Source organism: Pantherophis guttatus, chromosome 10, assembly GCF_059756535.1.
Source record: "Pantherophis guttatus breed Tessera chromosome 10, ASM5975653v1, whole genome shotgun sequence".
Lineage (NCBI taxonomy): Eukaryota > Metazoa > Chordata > Lepidosauria > Squamata > Colubridae > Pantherophis > Pantherophis guttatus.
Genome location: NC_142072.1, coordinates 26,712,950 through 26,735,026, shown reverse-complemented (window position 1 = coordinate 26,735,026; position 22,077 = coordinate 26,712,950). Strand labels below are relative to the sequence as shown.

General features: G+C 42.5%; 1 protein-coding gene across 1 annotated transcript; it reads right to left on the bottom strand.

Annotated features, from left to right (window-relative positions):
- Nucleotides 1–331: 331 nt before the first annotated feature.
- Nucleotides 332–14,399, bottom strand: LOC117663490 (SMAD family member 9-like). The gene is made up of 6 exons (XM_034413731.2): nucleotides 13,894–14,399; nucleotides 11,638–11,898; nucleotides 10,591–10,722; nucleotides 7,557–7,775; nucleotides 4,418–4,674; nucleotides 332–525 (listed from the first exon to the last, which is right to left on the bottom strand). Exons 1-6 carry the CDS (start codon nucleotides 14,303–14,305, stop codon nucleotides 382–384), a joined length of 1,425 nt encoding a protein of 474 aa, XP_034269622.2. The 5' UTR covers nucleotides 14,306–14,399; the 3' UTR covers nucleotides 332–381.
- Nucleotides 14,400–22,077: the final 7,678 nt, after the last annotated feature.

Below are 22,077 nucleotides of genomic sequence, written 5' to 3'. Positions count from 1 at the left end.
TTTTAAATGATGAAGTTGACATACATTTTTAACCGAAAAAAATGTAACCGTTTAATATTAACCTAAGAGGTTATTTATTATTATAAACAAGCGAAGGATAGAATATATTAACAATATATTAATTACCTTCCACTCAGGATCATTGCAGATGACAATTACCCTCATTCATTATGATTATCAATAATTAGGATAAGCGGGAGGAGTAAAGTCATCAATAGAACATAACAGACTACTATCTTAAATATTAAAACAGCATGAAAAACATTAACTATCAAAGTGGGGAGGGAGGGAGGGAGGGAGAGAGAGAGAGAGAGAGAGAGAAGGAGAAACATCCTACATATATCTGAAGCCATGTTTGTCACCAGATATTGGAGACGATTCTTATGAAATGGAAGAGATGGGCGCCTCTGGGGAGCCCATTTCCCTCAGCACCTTATCCAGCCATATCAAAGCTCCATGAAGATGGATCTCCACCCAACACGGGGTGCTGGTGATTGCCTGGCGATGGTATCCTGCTCCCCAGCCCTACAGAAGAGACCAACAAATGGCAAAGGATGAGAAGATTGTGGCTGCATTCTTCATTCTATTCAAGAAGACACTTTCTTGATTTTAGTCAAATACACCCATTACCTTTCCTTTGCATTTTGAAGTACTGAGAAGTCATACAATCGTGGATAGGGTTAGGACACATCTAATAGAAATATGTGGACTAATGCGAATTGCATTAGTATTACTTCAACTCATACAGCATTCATCAGCAAGGAAGAATTAAGGAAGCTGAGTCTAATACGGAGTTACTTCTGCCAGACTTTCAGTTCATTGAATGGTTTTTCCTCTCCCTCTGGGGTAGGCTTAATTACCATTCATTCTTTTCCTACACAAATCCACACAATGCTGTTGTTTAAATTATGCCACTTTCTGAAGATGTAATGATTATGTAAGTGAAGTCTATTATATACCGTGTTTCCCCGAAAATAAGACCCTGTCTTATATTTTTTTGAACCCTGAAATAAGCACTTGGCCTTATTGCCATGCACTCAAAAGCCCGATTGGGCTTATTATCAGGGGAGGTCTTATTTTGGGGGGAAACAGGGTAGTCTCTCATGATTGAATCCTTGGTTATATTTTCAAAGTTAAACCTGAATCTGAAGAGAGTGAGTGCTGTAATCACAGCACAGAAGGCTTTGTGGAATTTTAAGCAGATCTACCATCTCCTTCCAGAAATCAAGTTCAGAATAAACTTCCCCTTCAAAGTTAAAACAGAGAGATATAGGAGAAGAGGTAGCAGAACCTGAGGGCAGAATGAAAAGAGGGATCAGCCTAGGATTCCTGGGTAGCTATGTAGTGAAGTATGTCCAACCTGCCCCTTGATTGCCTTTGACTCTTATCTAGCTCTAACTAGGTGCTGACCATTAGTTGAAAAGATTCCTCTGAATAGGCTTTTAGCAATAAATCAGTTTAACTGAACCTTCACATATGGGCTTGGTCTTTAGCGCCTGACAGTTTGACTGCTTTGCCTTATTTATTTATTTTTATATGCCTTGTTCTTAATCATCATAACATTGACTAATTAGTTATTAATTTGCTTTTGATGCCATCCGATTCCAACTGACTCTGCAACCCAATCTAATTTTAAGTGTTGTGCCAGCCTTGTTTATTGGTTATTCTGGTTCTGCCTCTTTCAGAGTGTGGCCTATGCATGCTACGCAAGGACTGCTCCCAGGATGCATGCTTCTGTTCTCACCAAACAAGTGAGAATAGAGTACCTTGGAGTACTCATATCTAATGAACTAAGTGCCAAAGTCCACTGTAACAACATTGCCAAAAAGGCATTAAGAGTTGTAAACCTAATCTTGCGTAGCTTCTCCGGTAATATCACACTACTAACAAGAGCATACAAAACATTTGCTAGACCAATTCTCGAATACACCTCATCTGTCTGGAACCCGCACTGCATATCGGACATTAATACAATCAAACGTGTCCAGAGATATTTCACAAGAAGAGTCCTCCACTCCTCTGCTCGCAACAAAATACCTTATGCCACCAGACTTGAAATTCTGGGCCTAGAAAACTTAGAACTACGCCATCTTCGGTCTGACCTAAGCGTAGCTCATAAAATTATCTGCTACAATGTCCTACCTGTCAATGACTACTTCAGCTTCAACCACAACAATACACAAGCAAATAATAGATACGAACTCGAGGTAAACCGCTCCAAACTCAATTGAAGAAAATAGGACTTCAGCAACAGAGTGGTAATGCCTGGAATGCTCTACCTGACTCTGTGGTTATATCCTCAATCACCCCATAACTTTAACCTTAGACTGTCTACTGTTGACCTCACCCCATTCCTAAGAGGTCTGTAAGAGGCATGCATAAGAAAACCAATGTACCTACTATCCGTCCTAATGTTTCCTCTATTTGTATCTATTTTATGTATCCAATCCATGTTTATACTTATATATATTACCTAATACGTTCTTGACAAATAAGTTAAATTAAATAAATAATCACCCTGTCTGTTGGATGACTCTGAAGGCTACTTATTTCTTGATGGAGGAGGAAGAGGAATCATGTTTTTCAAAACAGTGCTGAGCAAACCCTTAGTTAACTAGGCCTGAGAAGAAGACCTCCAAGGTCCCTTCCATCCCTATGGTTCTAAGTTCTATGAAAAGCCCTTGGGGACCAGAAAGCAGAAGAACAGGTATGGAAAGGCCCAGATCCCACCTTTGCTGGAGAGGCTGTGCTGGTCTTCCTTGATGCAGAAGTCACCCTATAGCGGAAAGCCTATCTCTTCCCAGTGTGTGTGTCCAAAGAAGTGCACTGCAGTACCAGCAAATTTGGTCTCCATACAATTATGAAAGCTACACGTCTTATATGAGAGACTAAAACTATATCGTGGCTACCTTTTTCTCAAAAAAATCCCTTTTCTGCAGTTCCAATGTATACCATAGAAAAGGCAGAAAAATGCCCCATTGATTCATTATCCCCCAATAGGTGCTTTCCTATTGTCATTAGCAGCATAAGAGGGTAATAAAATAGTCTTCCCCAAATGTGAGGCATGGGCAAACTTTTCATGACTTGATCCAGACTTTCTAGATTACAAATGCCTAGAGGGGTGACTAGCGTAGTAAAATGCCAATGTGTTGGGATATTCTGAGCTGCAAAGCCCAAATCTTTTGCAGACACCATAGTGACAGCAACCAAGAAGTTCCTCTCAGTTGAGGATGCATCCATTGCCTATTTGAAAAAGGCCTCTAGAGCCATGTGAATATGAGGGGCTACATCCCCAAAGGGCTTCTCTATAGGCTGTCTAATAAAAGCCACCTGTTCTGCTCACCTCATCTTTAAAATGTGAGCCAGAATGGAAAACTTCACTCAAAAGAGAAAGTGCAGCTCTTTCAGAATTAAAATGCTGAACTTACATAAACACATACAAGCACACAAAATCCTATCAGCCAAAAGAATATAATCATTTATAACAGCAATGAAACCATCAGCAGCATTCCCAACAGTGGTGGGAGTCAAAATTGTTTACTACGGGTTCTGTGGGCGTGGCTTGGTGGGCATGGCATGGCTTGGTGGGCGTGGCAGGGGGAAGGATACTGCAAAATCCCCATTTCCTCCTGATCAGCTGGGACTCGGGAGGCAGAGAATCGATGAGGGCGTGACCAGTCAGAGGTGGTATTTACCGGTTCTCCGAACTACTCAAAATTTCCGCTACCGATTCTCCAGAACTGGTCAGAACCTGCTGAAACCCACCTCTGATTCCTAACCTTGACTATTTGGAGAAAATTTATCTGAGCTTAGTGGGTCTCACTCACTCCCAAGAAAGGAGGTGCAGGACTGCAGCCTTTGGAAATGGTTTTAGCTCAGGGCTAGTTCTGGAGTCCCAAAAAGTTCAAGGAGCATGGATGTGGATTTTAGACTTAGGGCTGTTCTAATTTTGCACACCATCTTGAAGAAATAATAGATAATAATAGATAATATAGAAATAAAGCACAATCATAACTAAAGGAGTTGGAAGAGTGCTCTTGGGAAAGGTAAAACATATATTCTGTGGCCAACAAGACCAATGAAAGCCCAGCTGAAAATTGCCATTACTGGAACTGGAAGGGCAGCCAGAGGAGCAGCCCAGGTCCTCCAGGGCACGTATGGTTCATTTGGAATAATCTTGGACATAAATTTAAAGAAATTTTTATTCCCTCTTGTTAGAGATCACTTGTAATTGGAGTCACTAGTGGTAGGACAGTGCCATAAATTTCACAGAGTTGTGATCATTTTTCACTTCTTGTTTATAGTGAAATATGAAGATACAAAACTTAGCACATCTCATTCTTTTAAAATGTCCTTGTAAGAAAGAGGCCAGTCCCACTTTTTCAGCTTTATAATCCAAGACAAAGGAAGTTCTTACTTTAACAAAGCTCATCTGGATAAAGCACATCTTGGTGAGCTCAGAGACTCCCTCGAAACCGTGGTTAACTGACTGGGAAAGCAGCTGTGCAAAGAGCATGTTGTTGAAAATCTTCAGGTTGTATCCACTGGGGATTTTGCAGACGGTACTTGGGTGGAAGCCGTGCTCATGGTTGGCATTCGAGCTCTGGACAAAAATGCTGCAGTCGCTCAAACACTCAACGAAGACCTCTCCTCCTACATAATACAGGTGGACACCTTCAGGAGAGAAGAGGGACCAAGAAGGATGTCATCCAACACAGATCGAAGCAGAAAGACTCCTGTTCTAAACTACTTCATGATACACTAAAATTGGGGTGTTGTTGCGTGATGGACAGAATCAGTTGGCAAGACAAGCAGACTCGGCAGACCCAATGTAAAGACACCATTTTTGCTGTGTGGCAGTCTTTTCAGGATTCCTGCCAGGACTGCCATCCTGCTACGCTCTGCATTGCCTGCTTTCAGACTGCCGTGCTGGGAGGGAGGGAGAGCTGCAGGGTGGGATTAAGAGCTGCAGGGTGGGGTTAGCATGAGAAGAATCAAAACTAAGCACTGGACTGTCCCGATAGCCACCGGCTGTTCTAAGGTCACACTAAGGAATGCAGAACCATCCAGCCCACAAAGACAGGGATTGTTACCCAAACAATTTGTTAGCACCTAATTGGACACTAGATAACCATGGGGAGAGGTGGGAACAAGGGGATGTTAACTGTATGTTTTGGGTGCAAAAACCTCAGATCCAGCTTTGTTTCTTCTGTAACTACTTGACTTTCTGTTCTAACTGACCAAGTTGGTCACTTCTATGGAGAGCAAAATGCTCCATTTAGCTTCCATACTTCTGACATGGAGTCCATTTTTATCTGGGCAAACTCTTGTCAACTCTGGGCTTGCTCAACATTCGGGGAGGGGGTTAAGACTTTGCTGGCCGGACCAGCTTCACTCTTCTGTCCCTGCCCCAAGGGTGGCAATCATAGTTTCTCTCCTGCTCAGACATCCCACCTTTTCTTCCATGTACATCAATCTATTAGAAATATTGCTAATATTGTGAGGTCCTTCATAAAAAGCCAAGCCAGTCACAATTTCACTGGTTTTCTTGCAGCCCAAAGGAATGCTTTTTGTAAGCCATTGAGGATGCCCTCCCTGAACAGATACCACACTTAGACTCGGGCTGGCATGTGAGATGGAGTGCCAGGAAAGAGGCCTATCGGATGTACGATTGGTTCTACCTCTAGCCTAATCTACCTCTCTCGTTCTATTGCTATCTGTATTAACAGTGAAGCTTTCAGAGTCCAGCCAGGGATTTTGCTAAAGATTTGTGCCTCCCTTAAACTTTCCACATGTGGATCTACCACAGCTGGCAGCAGCTTGGTTAATCCACCCTTGAAGCAGGATCAGACCTCGCTTGTGTTTGGCACAAAACCACCAGGATATTTTCAGGTTGTATACTAAAGTGGGCAAAATAATAATAGTTCTATAACAAGACAATATTAAACCATATATATGTTGTTACTCAGAAAATTACTGTATAGATAATCTTGTGACTAAATTGGGACAGAAATTTTCATTTAAGTCATCAGGGTCATAAAGTGAATATAACATGAATGAACAATAAATTTTAAAATTATATTGACTTTCTCTTATATTTCATATTTTTATGTTGTCAAATAGAAATGCCGTGCATTCATTCTTATAATAACTTAAAAAATAAAAATTAACAAATAATAATGTTTACATTTTGGGAACAGACTTCCTAAATCATGAACAGGGCTTAGGAACAGGGTTTCTGAATCATAGGGCTGGAAATAACCTTGGAGGTCTTGTAACCCAACTCCCTGTCCAAGACAGGAGACCTTATACCATCCTGGCTGTCCAATCTTTTCTTGAAAACCCCCAGTGATGGAGCATCCACAACTCCGGGAGGCAAGCTGTCCATTGGCTAACTGTTCTATCAGGAAATTTCTCCTTAATTCCAGGTCAAATCTTCAACTGACAAGTTTCCATCCATTTCTTCTTGTCCTATCCTCAGGTGCTTTGGAGAATAAATGGATGCCCTTTTCCCTGGGACAGCCCTTCAAGTATTGGAGGACTGCCATCATGTCTCCCTTAAGCCTTCTCTTGGTTAGGCTAAAAATGCCTAGCTCTCTTAGCCTCCAGACCCCTTATCATTTTTGTTGCTTTTCTTGCATTCTTTCTAGAGTCTCAGCATTTTTTTTATATCGTGGTGACCAGAATCGGGCACAGTATTCCAAGTGTGATCTCACCAGTGCAGTATAAAACATTACAGTCACTTGATATGATCTCAATGCTATCCCTCTTGATGCAACCAAGGACTGCATCAGCTTTTTGGTAGCTGCAGACACTGCTGGCACATACTTAAGTAGTGGTCCATGTATCTTTTTCTCAATTACTACTGTTGAGCCAGGTACCACTATTCTATGCCTGTGCATTTGGTTTTTCCTGCCTAAGTGCAGGACTTTATTTTTCTCACCACTGAACTGACCTTGTTGGATAGAGCCAAATGCTCAAGTCAAGATTCTTCTGAATCTTGAGTCTATCTTCCAAAGTGTTGGCAATTCCCCCTCCCCTCCCCAAGCTTGGTGTCATCTGTAAATCTGATAAGTTCCCCTTTTATCCCATTGTCTAGATCATTTATGAAGATGTTAAAGAGCACTAGGCCTAAGACAGAACATTGAGGTACCCCACTGCATGTTTCCCTCCATATAGATATAGTTCCAGTGAGGACTACATGTTAATGCATTTGGTCAGCCAGCTGTGAATCCATCTGATGGTGGTACTGTCTATCCCACATTGTTCTGTCTTACCGAGAAATAGGCTGTGGTCTACTTTGTCAAATGCCTTACTAAAATCCAAGTATACTATATGCACAGCATTTCCTTGATGCATTAATTCAATCACTTTATCAAAGGCGGCCATAAGGTTTGTTTGGCACGATCTGGTTTTAATAACCATATGCTGGCTTCTAGTCATCACCTTATTCCTTTCTAGATGTTCATAAATCCACTGCTTGATTATCTTTTCCAAGATTTTCCCAGGTCAAGTTTGAACTGAGCCATTTCCCAGCAGTGCTTCTTTGCAATTACCTTTTCCGATGTGGTTTCGGGTGTTTTCTATGGAAGAATTCCTGTTAACATTAGAGAGCAATCCAAGGCAGAAGCGGTCCTTGTTTGAAGGATCTGTAAAGCCATCTATTAGTATACTTCGAGAAAAGCCCTGAAAAGTCTCTCCTACTCTTTTATTGAGTTCGTAATAGGCAATTGAGCACCACTGATCTGGTTCCTCATAACTCACAGGTTGGACATCTGGAAGAAGGTTTCACAGGTGTATGTAGATAGAAACGCAATAATACCAATGTGATTTGTTTAATATCCAAATACTCTTTTCACATACACATTTAAAGAGCTGGCATTGCCAGAATAGAAAAGAGATATACAGGTAGTCCTTGATTTATGAGCACAATTGGGACTGAAAGTTTCATTGCTAAGCTCATTGCTGGTCATTAATGAGTCACACCTGCCTCAAGATTTATACTCTCCCTCGCCACCCAGTTGTTAAGCAAATCACTGAAGTTGTTTAGTGAATCATTCAGTTGTTAAGCAAATCTGGCTTCCCTTATTGATTTTGTCAGAAGCCCTCTAGGAAAGTTGCAAATGGTGATCTTGTGACCATGGGATAGTGCAACTGTCATAGATACATGCTGGTAGCCAAGTGCCCAAATTCTGATCAAGTGACCATGGGGATGCTGCAATGGTCATAGGTGCAGGGACCAGTCATAAATCATTTTTTTCAGTTGTTAAATGAATGTTGGTAAGTTGAGAACTAATAGAAAGGACGATGAAAATGCAATAAAATTTAGTGTGTTGTGTCTATTAGTATAGTTACTGTATTTTTCAGACTATAAGATGCATCTAGCTTTTGGGGAGGAAAACAAGAAAAAAAAATCTGCCTCTGCCTCCCAGCAATTTGCCTCCTTGCAGCAAACAGCAAACAGCCTGGTCAGCTTCAGCACAGCCTGATTTAGCACGAGCAGCTGATTGGCAGTTGGATCTGCCTCCCGGAATACTGCCTATCAGCTGTTCCAGGCTGTGGGGATCGCCACCACCCATAGCCGCTGTCACCGCCCATCACCAAACAGGCCGAAAACAGGATGCACAGAGGCCAAAAATGGGGCACGGGGAGGCGGCTATCACTGCAGCCTGGAACAACTGATCGGAGGTATTCCGGGGGGCAGATCCAAACACTAATCAGTTGCTCGTGCTAAATCAGGCTGTGCTGAAGCTGACCAGGCTGTTTGCTGTTTGCTGCAAGGAGGCAAATTGCTGAGAGGCAGAGGCTGAAGGGTGGGGGCTTCGGCAACATTCGCTGTATAAGACGCAGAGACATTTCCACCCACTTTTGTGGGGGGGGGAGTGCGTCTTATACACCGAAAAATACAGTAACTGAGTGTGTTACTTTCAAAAAGTGAATTTCATCATAGCAATCAAATATATTTTTATTACTTTATTTACTTTTATCCTACTTTTATAAGTAACTCAAGGCAGTGAACCTATCTAATACTCCTTCCTCATCCTATAATGTTCCTATTTCAATCTAGGATGTAACTAAATAGGGAATATGTGCACTGTTCTGTTCTCATTTCAAAGGGCTTTTCTGAACTTGGAACAGCAATGGAAACAATGAACTATGAGCCTTTTAGTGTAAAATAAGGCAAGCAACAGGAAAACACGATTTATATAAAACCGTAAGTAGCAAAATGTTCTTCCTTTCACAAGACTAGAAACTCTAGGTCATACTCAGGAATGAATGGCAGATGTTTTTTTTTCTATGAGGCATAATTAAATGATGGGCTTTCTTGTTATCAAATGAAGCCACTATCTTCAACAACACTAGCAATGATCAAACCAAGTTAAGCCTATTCTGGTTTCAGTCTATTAAGTAGAACTATTTTGGCTAAGAGCCCTTTGGAGGAAAATCCAACCATTCATGGGCTCACTAGCAGATCTTTACTTAGGGCAAAGGTCGGCAATCCGCAACTCCAGGGCCGCATGTAGTTCTTTTATCCCTCTGCTGTGGAGAGAAGTGGCCGCTGCCACTGCTGCCTCCTTGGCCTGCCAATTGCTCTCAGAGAGAGAGAGACAGAGAGACAGAGAAAGAGAGACATAGAGGCAGGCAGAAAGAGAGACAGAGACAGAGAAAGTGAGAGAAAGAAAAGATGAACAACTGTTGTGGCTCGTACGCGGCCTGTGCGGCTGGTGGCTGATTCGGACAGCGAGGAGGCTGGTGTGGTGCTGCGCCAGCAGCCTGTGCAGCTGGCACTCAAATCAGACAATGAGGAGGCTGGAGAAGATGTGGTGCCAGAGGCAAGGATTCAGCCAGGGCCTTCAGAACCTCCAGAAGCTCCCTTAAGTGAAGAGGACGAAGAGGAGGATCCTCTTCTCAATGCACGGGCGTGCAGAGCTGCCAAAAGGCAGGAGTGGCTCCTCAGGAGGTCTCCTCGAAAGCAAGGCTTGGGGCTAATTGGCCACTCCCTTAGCTATTTAAGGAGGAACGCCGACTGAAGCAATTTGCAGGGAACAACTTCGTTCACTCTCCTTCGTGCCTTGATCTTAGTTCTCTGCAAATTGCTTCTGGGCTTTCTGCCAACCATAGTAAGATTAAGATTATTTATTCTTTGGATTCTTGTAGGCTGTTAAGAAAGTTAATTAACAGCCTTTGTTTGGAAAAAAAACTGTTTAATTTAGTAAACTAAGGTTTGTACAGACTTTGTGTGCGCTGCGTTCTTTGGGGCCCGTAGCTGGGGCAGAACAACAACACACCCGAGGCCGGGTGCTGCAAGAGGTGGCTGGGAGGGGAGGGGTGAGGCGGGGCCAGGCGGGGCAAATAATTTAACAACTGGTTTTGTGCCCTAATGACCGGTTGGGTAGGCGTGGCTGGGTAGGTTATGTAACTGGGTGGGACTGAGTGATGTTGAGTTGGCCACGCCCACCCAGGCACACCAGTTGTTAAATTATTGGCTCCCGGTGTTTTCTTTTCTGTGGGAAACAGGTCCAGATGGCTCTTTGAGTGTTTAAGGTTGCAGACCCCTGCTCTAGGGGAAAAGCACAAGTCTTGACATACCTCCAGGTTCTCCAGTTCTCCCTCCACTGGCCAATGGTGGTGTTGATGAACTGCCTGGGACTTCCTGTGCAGGGCATTTGTTTGGCTTTTGTGGCATCTCTTTGGCATTAGAAGGCGGAAGAGATGTGGCAGCTGAAAAGAGAAAGCTATTTCATGACCAGCCTACATAAATAAAAAGAAATGACCTCAGAGACCATAGATATTTACTAAGCAAATTGATTGCATTCAGTCAGATGCTTGCCAATGTCTTGCCATGCATACAAAACTCGGAGGCCAGATTCTCTATTGTTTTTTTTTAAATTTCCAAGAACAGCATTGTATTAAATGCTTCCCTTGATTGTATGAATAAATCAACTTAATGTATACCCCGATTTTGACAAGAGCTCAGGAAAGCACACATACTATTTTTTCGTACCACAAAAATAATCCTGTGAGTTAGACTGGGCTGAGCAAGTGGCTCAGTCAATCAGCGCTTCTGTGCCCATGAGAACTGAATCCATCTGCTTGCTCTGGTTTAAGACTTTCATCAATTATTCCTTTTTGCTATTGTTGCTTTTATAATGCTGTGTTGCAACCTGTCCAGAAGCTTCAGAGCTGATTGAGCTATTAAAAAACTGTAAAATAAATAAATAAATAATATGCCATTCTCCAATCCAAATTCACAAAAGTGCTACAACAGAATTGCATGAATTTGTAGGTAGCACTGAATAGCAATAGCACTTAGACTTATATACCGCTTCACAGTGCTTTATAATCCTAAATGATTTAGAGTGTCAGCATCTTGCCCCCAACAATCTGGGTCCTCATTTTACCAACCTTGGAAGAATGGAAGTCCAAGTCAACCTTGAGCCTGGTGAGATTCAAATCGCCAAATTACAGGCAGCTGACAATCAGCAGAAGTAGGCTGCAATACTGCATTCTAACCACTGTGCCACCACAGCTCATTAGGTTGGTTCTTGCAGTTTAATGGTGCCAAATTCTGCATTTTCTAAAGAGAGGTTGCAATTGATTCAGTCCCACTGAGTGTTCAGGAACTGTTTTGCATACCTGTGAGCTCAGAAGGCCTTTCTGGGGCAGCTGCACTTCCTGGGGTCACTGAGTAGCCCATGCTGCTTGTTGATGCAGTGTGCATATTGTGAGATGCTGGGAAAGGGGTGCAGGGAGGCTGCTTTGCAGGATGAGGATCAGGATGAGTTGCACTGTTGGACATCTGTTGCTCACTCTCAAGAGACACATTTTGGAATGGGGTAAGGAGGCTGAACTGTGAGTTGAATTCACTCTGTCTTGGAACCAACACTGGAGGCAACACTACAACAGAAGTTTTGAAAGTAGAAAGAAACTCTTTGTTGTCAGGCATACAAATAGATTAGATATAGAACAGGGGTGAAATGCTTCTGGTTCGGACCGGATTGCCTGATCCGGTAGCGATGGCGGCGGGTGGTTCGGAGAACAGGTAGCAAAAATCCCTGCCCCCTCCCCCCGCCCAGCTGAGCCATGCGATCATCAAAGGCTTTTTTTTTTTTTTTTTTTACTTTTAAGAGCATTTTTTCTAAAACCTCTTTGGCCGAAGAGGTTGTAAAAAAATGCTTTTGAAAGGCTCTGACGATCCCAGCTGAGTTGCCTGATCGTTAGAGCCTTTTAAAAGGCTGATAGATGATAGAAAGGTAAAAATTACTGATATATGACAGATGATAAATAGGTGAGATAGATAGATAGATAGATAGATAGATAGATAGATAGATAGATAGATAGATAGATAGAAACATGATCGCTAACAATGACAGATGATAGATGGATGAATGGACAGATAGATAATAGGCAGGCAGATATATATAAGGGAAGCAGTATGCGCCCTCCCATATTGGGGTAGACCAGGTGCTTCGATAGAAAAACACTTAAATCTCTTCCCTGACTCAAGCTGATAAAGGGAGGAGAACTTGCGGCTCAGCGGTTAATACAACTGCCTAATATGCAGGCAGCCCAAGTTTGAATCCGAGTAAGGGTATGGCTAGCTGATGAGAGCTAAATAGCTTGAAATAGATCTATACTAGTCTCGCTTTCTATCAGCAAATATAAATTTGATCTGTCTGTCTGTCTGTCTATCTATCTATCTATCTATCTATCTATCTATCTATCTATCCATCTATCTATCTATCTATCATCTATCTATCTATCTATCTATCTATCTATCTATCTATCTATCTATCTATCTATCTATCTATCTATCTAAACTAATCTAGAGTTCTCTGTTGGTGATTTCAATTGTATCTTTCCTGCATAACATTCAGTGCGTCCCAAGAAGGGAGCGAAAGGGACTTTACTATTTCAGCACCTTGGACAAGCACAAAACATAGGAAGAGGCACCAACCAAGGGCACACAATTACAAGATTTTCAGTATCTGCTTTGCTAGTTCCCAATGATCAGAGTGTGGCATCATAATGGGTTTTTAAAAGCACACAACTTTTTGTTTTTTATTTTCATACCTGGCACACAGCAGGCCAATTTACATGATCAAATAAGCAGGTGATTGTAGAATTCACTTAAGACTAAGCTGCAGTTGAACAATTTGTTGAACAAATTCTTGTTTGTATCATTAAAATTCACCTTCAGCTATAAAAAAAGATACTTCGCAAAATTATCTGATTAAATGTAAAAAATCCATTGTCTAAGGGGACACTAATTTTAATATCAATATATCACTTATTATTGCTACAGTATTTCTACCATTTCATCCATACTGAAAACTCACTCTCATGAAATATAAACAGCTACCCTGTTTCCCCCCAAATAAGACATCCCGATAATAAGCCCAATCGGGCTTTTGAGCGCATGGCAATAAGGCCAAGCGCTTATTTCAGGGTTCAAAAAAAAGTATAAGACAGGGTCTTATTTTCGGGGAAACACGGTACATAAAATAAAGAGCCTACAAAAGATCAAATCACAGCAGTCAAACAGGAGAGAAAGACAATCTAACCTGGGACTATTGCGGGGGGTGAGTTATTGCCAGCACATTGCCGATGCACTCGCAGTAACAATGAACTGGTCCCAGGAGTGAATTGCAACCCTTTGTATGCCTGTTGTCAAGACATGCTCATTTCTATTAATAAGAATAGCGTCTGAATCCCTCCCATCTTTTCTTCTCTGGGTCTTGATGACCTAACCCTAACTAAAAGTTTGCCTGTTGGACCTTTGATCTCTTTCTTCCAATCAAAACTTCTGTGTGGCTCCCTTTTTTGCAGATAGAATAATTATGCAACCAGGACAGGGCTGTCCTTTCCTAAACATGCAGCTGGCTGAATCACCTGGGGCTTCCACCCTTTGATAATGGTAAGGGTTGATGCAGACGTCCTTTTGCTTAGAACCAAAGGGGAATTCACAGCAGGCTAGAGGTTTCAATTCATGCTGAGACTGCAGGTCGGGCCAGCGCCAGACTCGGCAGTAGATGACATGTGGGTATCCTTTGCGGTGAAAGACTTGCATCCTTCCGTCCAAAGAGTGGGGGATGGTCACACACTTGCTGGGCTGCCCAGGACAGCTGAGGGCTCTCTCCAGTTCCTGCAAGGCACCCCTTTTCTTCATCAGCTTCTTCACCAAAGAATCCACTGCCATTTCAGCCCACTTTTCCTCCTCGTCTCCTTGCTTCCAGCCCAACAGCCTCTTCACAGCAGGGCCAGTAAAGGAGAACAGAGAGGTAAAACAGCTGTTGGAATGCATGAGGACTAGTAGATCTTCAGTGGTCCAATTTCTTCTTCAATGAAGAACTTCAGTATTTCTAGGAGTTGCTCCTTCAAAATCAGATGGGATTTTGCTGGATACGTCTAAGTGTCTTGAAGTAGAGACAAGTTCTACAACAGAGGGAAATTAGTGTCATCTTTCTCTTTTGAGTTGGTCACCTCAATTTTTAAGCAGTATCATAGATTTTCAATCACCAAGAGTAAGATGGCAGTTGCTGCAAAACATTACATATGTGTCCGTTATATAAATTACAATAATTATAACTCTGTATTTTCTCACAAAATACATTTTTAAAAAAATCTAGGAAATACTTATCAATAAAGTTGGAAGAATCCTTTTTTCTGATATTTCTTATCCAGGAAATGATGAATTAAAAATGCCTAGCAGAACTTTCTATTAATATTATTTTCATATTTTGGAAGCAATTACCATTCTCTGCACGTTAGATATGAGACTTTGCTGGGATACGTAATATTTACCAGAATGCCAGCAAGATTCAAACTGCAAACAGCAAAACAGGTTCAGTCCACTGTGGTAGGTGGTTATATTAAGTCTAATAATAATGAGATTTCAAAAAATCAAAATGATGGTGGCTGATGCTCCTTCTTTAATATGATCAACTGACTCATTGATAAAGCATACTCCTCCTCCTCTTCCTCCTCCTCTACATTGGGAGGATATCCAGGTTAGTAGAGCCTCTGGCAGCCTCCTCAGTGGAAGTACAAGCGAGATTCCACTCATTTCTGTGATCACAGTACTGAAATTCACCCTGCAGAAAAATACAATTCTGCAGGTTGGATATGTGATCATGTAACACCACATTCAATCAATCTGAACAAATACAGATATCAATGCAATACGCTGTAATTGTGAAAGAAACAGGAAGAATGTTTGCATTTATGGGAGAACCAATCAAATATAAGAAAACTATTATTTTAGAATGTGGACAAGGTATCCCAAAGGTGCTCTTTTCCTCTAAAGACAACTGGATTCTTGATTTTTCTTGAAGATGTTTTACTTTTCATCCAAGAAGCTTCTTCAACTCTATTAACTGGTGGGGAATGGAAGATATTTATAGTCTTCACGGTCAACCACTTAGAACCGAAGAAGGATCTTATTGGATGAGAAGTGAAATGTCTTCAAGAAAGATCAAGACAGTCCAGTTGCTTTTAGAAGAAAAAAAGCACCTTTGGGAGAACCATGATCTGGATGACTGAGAACCTCCATAGATATGTGGACAAGATATATGGCAAAACTTGCTGTTGTAGGAAAAAAGCAACTACAGGCTCATCCTTCGTTCACCAATGGAAAGAATATTTGCATTGGGTCATGTGGGTTCAGTCCTTAAACCAGATGTGACTGAAGAGGATCAGCCATGTGGATCCAGGAAAAACAGAGAGGCTTCAGGAGTGGCTGACTTGAGGCTCCAGAGGCAAGAGAAAAGCAGTTGAAATAAAGACAAAGTAGGTGAATCACAGGTTTTTTGTTTGCAAATGCATTTCCCTGGACCACATGCACAGCATGGAAAATGTTTTCTGCTTTAACCGACAATCCAGCCAAGTGGTTTAGGCCTGCATCAAGCGAATCTTGCTCTTTCCACTTCGTTCTGCCTTGGTCAGGTTCCATCTTTAGTACAGGTAGTCCTCAACTTACAACAGTTCATTTAGTGACTGTTCAACGTTACAACGGCACTGAAAAAAAGCGACATGGTCATTTCTCACACTTCTAATCTTTGCAGCATCCCCATGATCATGTGATCAAAATTCAGATGCTTGGCAACTGGTTCATACTTATGACCATTGCTGTGTCCCAAGGTCATGTGATCTCTTTTTGGGAACTTCTGATAAGCAAAAGCCAATGGGGCAGCCAGATTCACTTAACAACCGTGTTATTAACTTAAACCTCAGTGATTCACTTAACAACTGCGGCAAGGTAGGTCATAAAATGGGGCAAAACTCACTTAACAAATGTCTCACTTAACAACAGAAATGTTGGGCTCAATTATGGTCATAAGTGGAGGACTCCCTGTACAAGGGCTAGTTCTGGGCATCAGAGGGAGAATTACAGGTTTGCAATGGGCTCTCTTAACCTTGAATGCAAATGCAGAACTGACTGCCCTCATTGTTGCTGCTCTAGTTGCAAAAGCTCTTTGGTCCTAGAAGCTCCAAGTGCAAGGAAAATGTTCAATGCAAAATAAAGTTTTAGATATCACGGAAAGGCACATAAATGCTGAAATGCACAAGTGCTTCGCCTCATTTCCTATCAGGGACAGGAGAAAGCTGAAGTGATCCGCGGTTCAACCACCCCCAAGAGACTTCCAAAACCAAAGAATTATGGAGTTCATCCCACAATTTAAGTTGTGCAGGATCGTGTTGCTTTTTGAACTACAACTTTGAGAAGACTTTGAAACTTATAGCAACTTATGGAGAAGACGCCTGGGTCGCTTTGCTTTGCTTTTGGGGCTCCACCAGCTCCGGCCAACAGTGGGAGTTTCTCCAGTTACACCGTTGCGCGCAAGGGCTTCTTCTTAAACAGTTTACACGGTGGTTTAGCTGGAGACTTACGGGCCTGCTAAACCGGCGGTTGCAGCGAAGCGCCAGGTCGCAATCTCCGAACGATTGGAAGCTCCGGACGGCCTGATTTGGGGCTTCACCCCCTCCCTATCCAGCGCCTCTGCCGCGCCCCTCCCCGCTGCGCCTCGGCCGGCCGGAGTCCCGGAAAAGGCTGCGGCCGCTCCTTCCGAGACCCCGACGGCCCTGTCGCCCAACCCAGAGCAAAGCCCGAGAAAGGCAGCCCGTTGCTCCTTCCAGCGGGGTCGTTGGAGCCTAGGGCCGGGAGGGAGGAAAGCAATCAGCGCTGCAGCCATAGAGGCTGCATTTGGGGCGCCCTGCAAAATTACACTTCACTCCATCAACCGTAGTTAAGGAAATCGTCGCTCCCTGCAAGGTGAACTTAGTTAGAGCTGCTTTATGTATGGTGTGAGGTGCGGCTTATTTTTTTTCCTTTTACCGCGATCTGCCAATTTCTGCTCATTTTGCAGGAATTGGTGCCGATTTTGCTTTTAACACGCCCGGTCAAAAGTACTATGCAAAAGGTGTGTGCACGTGCGACACTGTATATGCAGGGAGCCACAAGCGTGTAGGGAACATGACCGAAGAACGCTCGCTCCATGGGTGCGCCTCGAGGAGGAGAGCTCCCTTCCGAGCAACGAGGCGAATGCGGGAGTTTTAAGCGAGCAGGAGCTTCGTCTCTTCTTGCGATAACGGTGGAGCGGGCGAACGGAGTGCTGAAACGGACGTTTCCTAAGCAGAGGGTTAGAGCAAGGGCTCCGCTCACTTGCGTGTCGGATTCCCCCTTTCCGAAGATCTGGAACGGAGGGTCCAAAGCAGGAAGGCAAGCAAGGAATTTGAGAAGGATTGGAATCGGGAAGGTTCCCAGTGGGTGGAGAGGGGGGGGGAAGGAGGTCGTAATTCAAGTCCAGTTTGGTGACAAGGCTCTGAATAAGGTTTCCCCACCTTTCCCTACACGGGTCCTGAGATGTTTCTCCAGAAAGGACTCTGGAAGGCTGTTTTTCCCACTAACGGTTCTAGGGGATTGCAGCTCAGGTACGCCACAAAAGAAATGGTGATCGCTGCCAGGAAGTCCCCCTTTGGGTGTAGAGACCACACACACAAAGGTTGAGGATGTATGTGGTGATTTTATTGTCTTACATAGTGAGACTTTCAAGTTACAGTGTACTTGGCAGCATCTCATTGGCTACAGAATCTTCCAGGTAACTAGAGTCTTTGGTTAACCATTACTGCTTTGCTTAAGCCCTTATAATGTTATGTAGGATTAACACACATCCCACTTCCTTTCCTCCTGTTCCTCTTGTTTATAGAGTTAGGGTCTTAATGCCATTTCCTGGCGCCTACATGTGAGTAACCTTCCTTATCTGAGGTTTGCCATCCAAGATAAGGAAACAGTCTTACACATAGCAGACTACAGGCTCCTACATGTCCTCTCTTTTTATTTAATTTTGAGGGAACAAAGATTTTTGTATATATCGCATTTGATGAGGAGGCAGAGAGAGAGGAGCAGGATGAAACATAGTAATTAATGAGGGAATACACTGAATAAAACAACAGCAAGCAACTAACATGACAATAACAATCACAGCATAAAAAAACAACTGCTTAAGCCAGGTCAATCAGTCAAAAGAAAAGGAAATAGCATGAACATTATTCTGAAAATATGATTGGAGTTTAGCAAGTTCATCTTCAATGGTTCTGTTCAAAGAGTGAAAATGAACAGCACATCCATGACGGCCAACAAGTTTACAAAAATCTTGTCGTGCTAACAAATAGTCAATAACAAAACGTTGCTGGAGCACATCCTGATTCAGGTCCTCAATTTCATGTTGGAGATCACGAACAATAGCAGCAGTGGCATTAATTGATTTCTCCAGGCGACATGTTAAACCCAGGATAGAATGTCTATTTTCTTGAGCTATTATTCCAGGGTAAGCCCCTAAGGTGATCACCCCAGTAATAGCTCCAGCCACAGCACAGCAAAAGGTATTGAGAGAGGACAGTTGTGTATCAATGATAACTTCATCATTACATGTAGGACCTAATGAAGCACGGCATTGTCGTGAAGAAGAAGAGAGAGCACCAATCTGCACAGGTAGGGAAAAGTAGCCAATAGCAGCACACTGATAGTTCTGAGGGTGTACATTGGTTGCATATTTGTCAAAAAAGAACCACACAGAAGTGTTAAAAATAGGAAAATTATCAGGATACATTTCAGGCACAATATTAGGCCCATACAAAGAAGAATTAAAGGTTCCCCAGAGCCAATAATAGTCAGTACAATAACTATAATTCCCTACTTTCGATAAACTATGTCGAGCCTTAGGGTAATCATTCCAATTGTTAAGCCAAGTATGGCGAGCATAACAGCAAAAACATAAGCCTCTAGTATATTGATTAGTACAAAGATAACGCCAATGAATAGAATTAAGTTTAGGATTAAGTTGTATAGGTTGAGTGTTATTCAAAGCAGTAACAGAACTAAGAGAAGACAAGAGAATACAAAAAAGAATTGTGACAGAATTAGCTGTAATAATAGCAAAAACAGCAGCAAGTAGATTTTCAGGAGTTTGAGGTAGATCAGCTTGACTCAATTGTTGTTGAGCTTGGTATGTTGTGGCCTTCACTTGCTTTCATGTGATTGGTGAGGGTCGTTACTCGGGATTAGGAGCAAGACGATACTTTACTAGCGGTCTTGTCAGTGGTTCTATTGTACGAAAGTGAACATCAACAGGAATATCTGAAAAAGAATCTACAAGAGTTAAATAATTCCAAGTAAATAAGGCAACAGATAATAAATGTTCTCCATTTCCCATTTTTCTTTTTAATAAAAAAAAACAGGAGTATGACTGCGTATATGCTCCACATATAAGGGATGTTGTCGATTCTCCAAATGATGCTTAAGAGACAAAAACAAAGCTAGCAAATTTATATCTAATGACAATGCACAATAAGAAAATGGCAAAGATTGCATAACTAAATAGACATATTGTGTATCAAGCACAAGATTAATTCATTGCGTAGGGAGAAGTTGTAAAGCTAATATAACAGCTGCAAGTTCAGCCTGCTGGGCGGAAGTTTGAATTGATGTGAATTTTGAATGCCATTGAGAATCAGCGTGCCAGACCACCACCCCTCTTTTTGTCAGAACATCAATAAAAGGAGTACGGACAAAAATAGTAGAAAAAGATGGGTTTAGAGTAGTAGTAACCACAATTCTAGGATCTTTTGGTAATGAATATAAAACTTCTCCAAGATAATTGGAGAAGGCAATTGATAACTTTCAGATATCATCATAAGATGATCATGCTCAATCTTTGTATGTGTGAAGGCAATGCCTATCAAATCCTGTCCAATCAGTTGCAAAGCACGCTTTCGGCCTTTTATAATCAATTCTTCTAAGGCAGACTGGTAAGGATAAATGTTTCTAGGTGGAGTAGCAGATAAATTTAACCACTCATGAATAGCTATTTTTAATGTGCTCTTAATGGTATATAAACACCCAGTAGGCAATGGAGAAGTAGGAAGAATAGTTACTTCTACTGACTCAATTTGGTCAACATATTGTTGCTAAACTTTGTCCAAGATGAGCTGTAAGCACCTTTTTTGATCATTCATCAAATGAACTGTATCACCAGGGGATTGTGCTCCTTTTAAAGGTTGGAATAGAGGTAACATATCACCAGTTGTTATGCAGAAGAAAGGCCTAACCCAGTTAATAATGCCTAGCAACTTTTGCCATTGAACTAAAGTATAAGACTTTTGTACTTTTAAGTCAGGCAATACTGGAATGGAAGAAGCTTTCAGTAATCTATGACCCAAGTATAAGTAAGGTTCAGTTTTCTGAATTTTATCATCTGCAATAAACAACCCCTTCTGTGCTACAATAGTTTTTAATTCCTGCAGAAGGGCTATAAAATCAAACTGAGGAGCAGCTATTAAAATATCATCCATGTAATGATAAACCAAATAAGATGGAAATTTCTCACGAAATGCTGGCACAAAGTAGGAGAATTAAGCATGCCCTGTGGTAAAACACGCCAGTGATATCGTTTGGTTGGCATGCTATTATTAAAAACATCATACGGGGGCAGTAGAGAGCCACTTAAGGGGAAAAGCCATCATCCAAAATCAATTTTGTATTTAAAAAAGAAAGGCGGTCCCGACCCCAAATATTAGTATGAATGACAAAGGGCGAAAGGAAGTAATAGAGAGGATTAAGCAATCTTTCATCTGAACCTCCCCTTTGCTATGAATTATTACATTTCCCCTGTTTTGGGGGAAATCAGTTTAGGGAGGGGAGCAGTGCATATCTGAAAGTGTTTGTACTAACACTGGAAGCTCTGGAAAAATTCTTAAGAAAAATCTAAGTCTACACGTTGCAGAGAGTGGCATGAAGTAGCTCTTGGGCATCGTTTTCCCCCCAGCTTTCATAGGAAAACAGGAAGGTCAGCCACACAGAATCTCTTCTGCTCTTCACTTACTATATTTAAATAAAGTCCAGAAACGGCACTGGCTGCAATCTGTTTCATTATATTTTGTTGAATAAATTACAATGGACTACATTCACATATAAGTAGGTAGTGCTCATTTATTGACTGTCATAGGGACAGGCTACGCTTACAGCAAATGTGCTTTGTGTTGAAAAACTAAAACGAACGCTGTAAGCGGCCGGTGCCCCGGGGCAAATGTCAGCTGCATGCATAACAATTGCGCGTGTTATCCTTGGAGATGCGCCAAGGAAAGTTGCCGCACGTGCCCACATCTACATTCCAGTACCCAGAAACTTCTCAGGCTCGACGACAACTGTCTTATCCGCTTTCCGCGCTGCTGCAACGCAGCCTGATGGGGCGGCCTCCCCTCGTACTGGCCAGCTCCTGCGGCAGAGGTGAGGAGGTTGCCCCGGGCTCGCAGCTCCAGCCCCCGGAAGGATCGAACCTCTGCAGTTGCCCCCGGTTGCAAGGAGTTTGGCGGGCGGCGCTTTAAAGGAGAGCGCGCGTTTTGCGCTCTCCAGTCCCGCGCGCGGCTTCTTTCGCCTGACGCAGGGATTCTCTGAGCGGGCCCGGAAAGTCTGTGGGACTTTCTGGGGTGGCAGTGACGCTCTGGAAGAGAGGGCCATCACCACCTCTTTTGGACCCAGTGCAGCAGCTGCGTCTCCCCCAAGGGCCAGCTGCCCACCCG

Excerpts from the sequence above, each read along its gene's own strand:
- LOC117663490 (XM_034413731.2), bottom strand. The coding sequence starts at position 14,305 with ATGCATTCCAACAGCTGTTTTACCTCTCTGTTCTCCTTTACTGGCCCT. Across the intron at positions 10,723-11,637 it reads AAGGCCTTCTGAGCTCACAG|CTGCCACATCTCTTCCGCCT; the intron begins GTATGCAAAACA and ends TTCTCTTTTCAG. Across the intron at positions 7,776-10,590 it reads GAGAACTGGAGAACCTGGAG|ATGTCCAACCTGTGAGTTAT; the intron begins GTATGTCAAGAC and ends ACCTTCTTCCAG.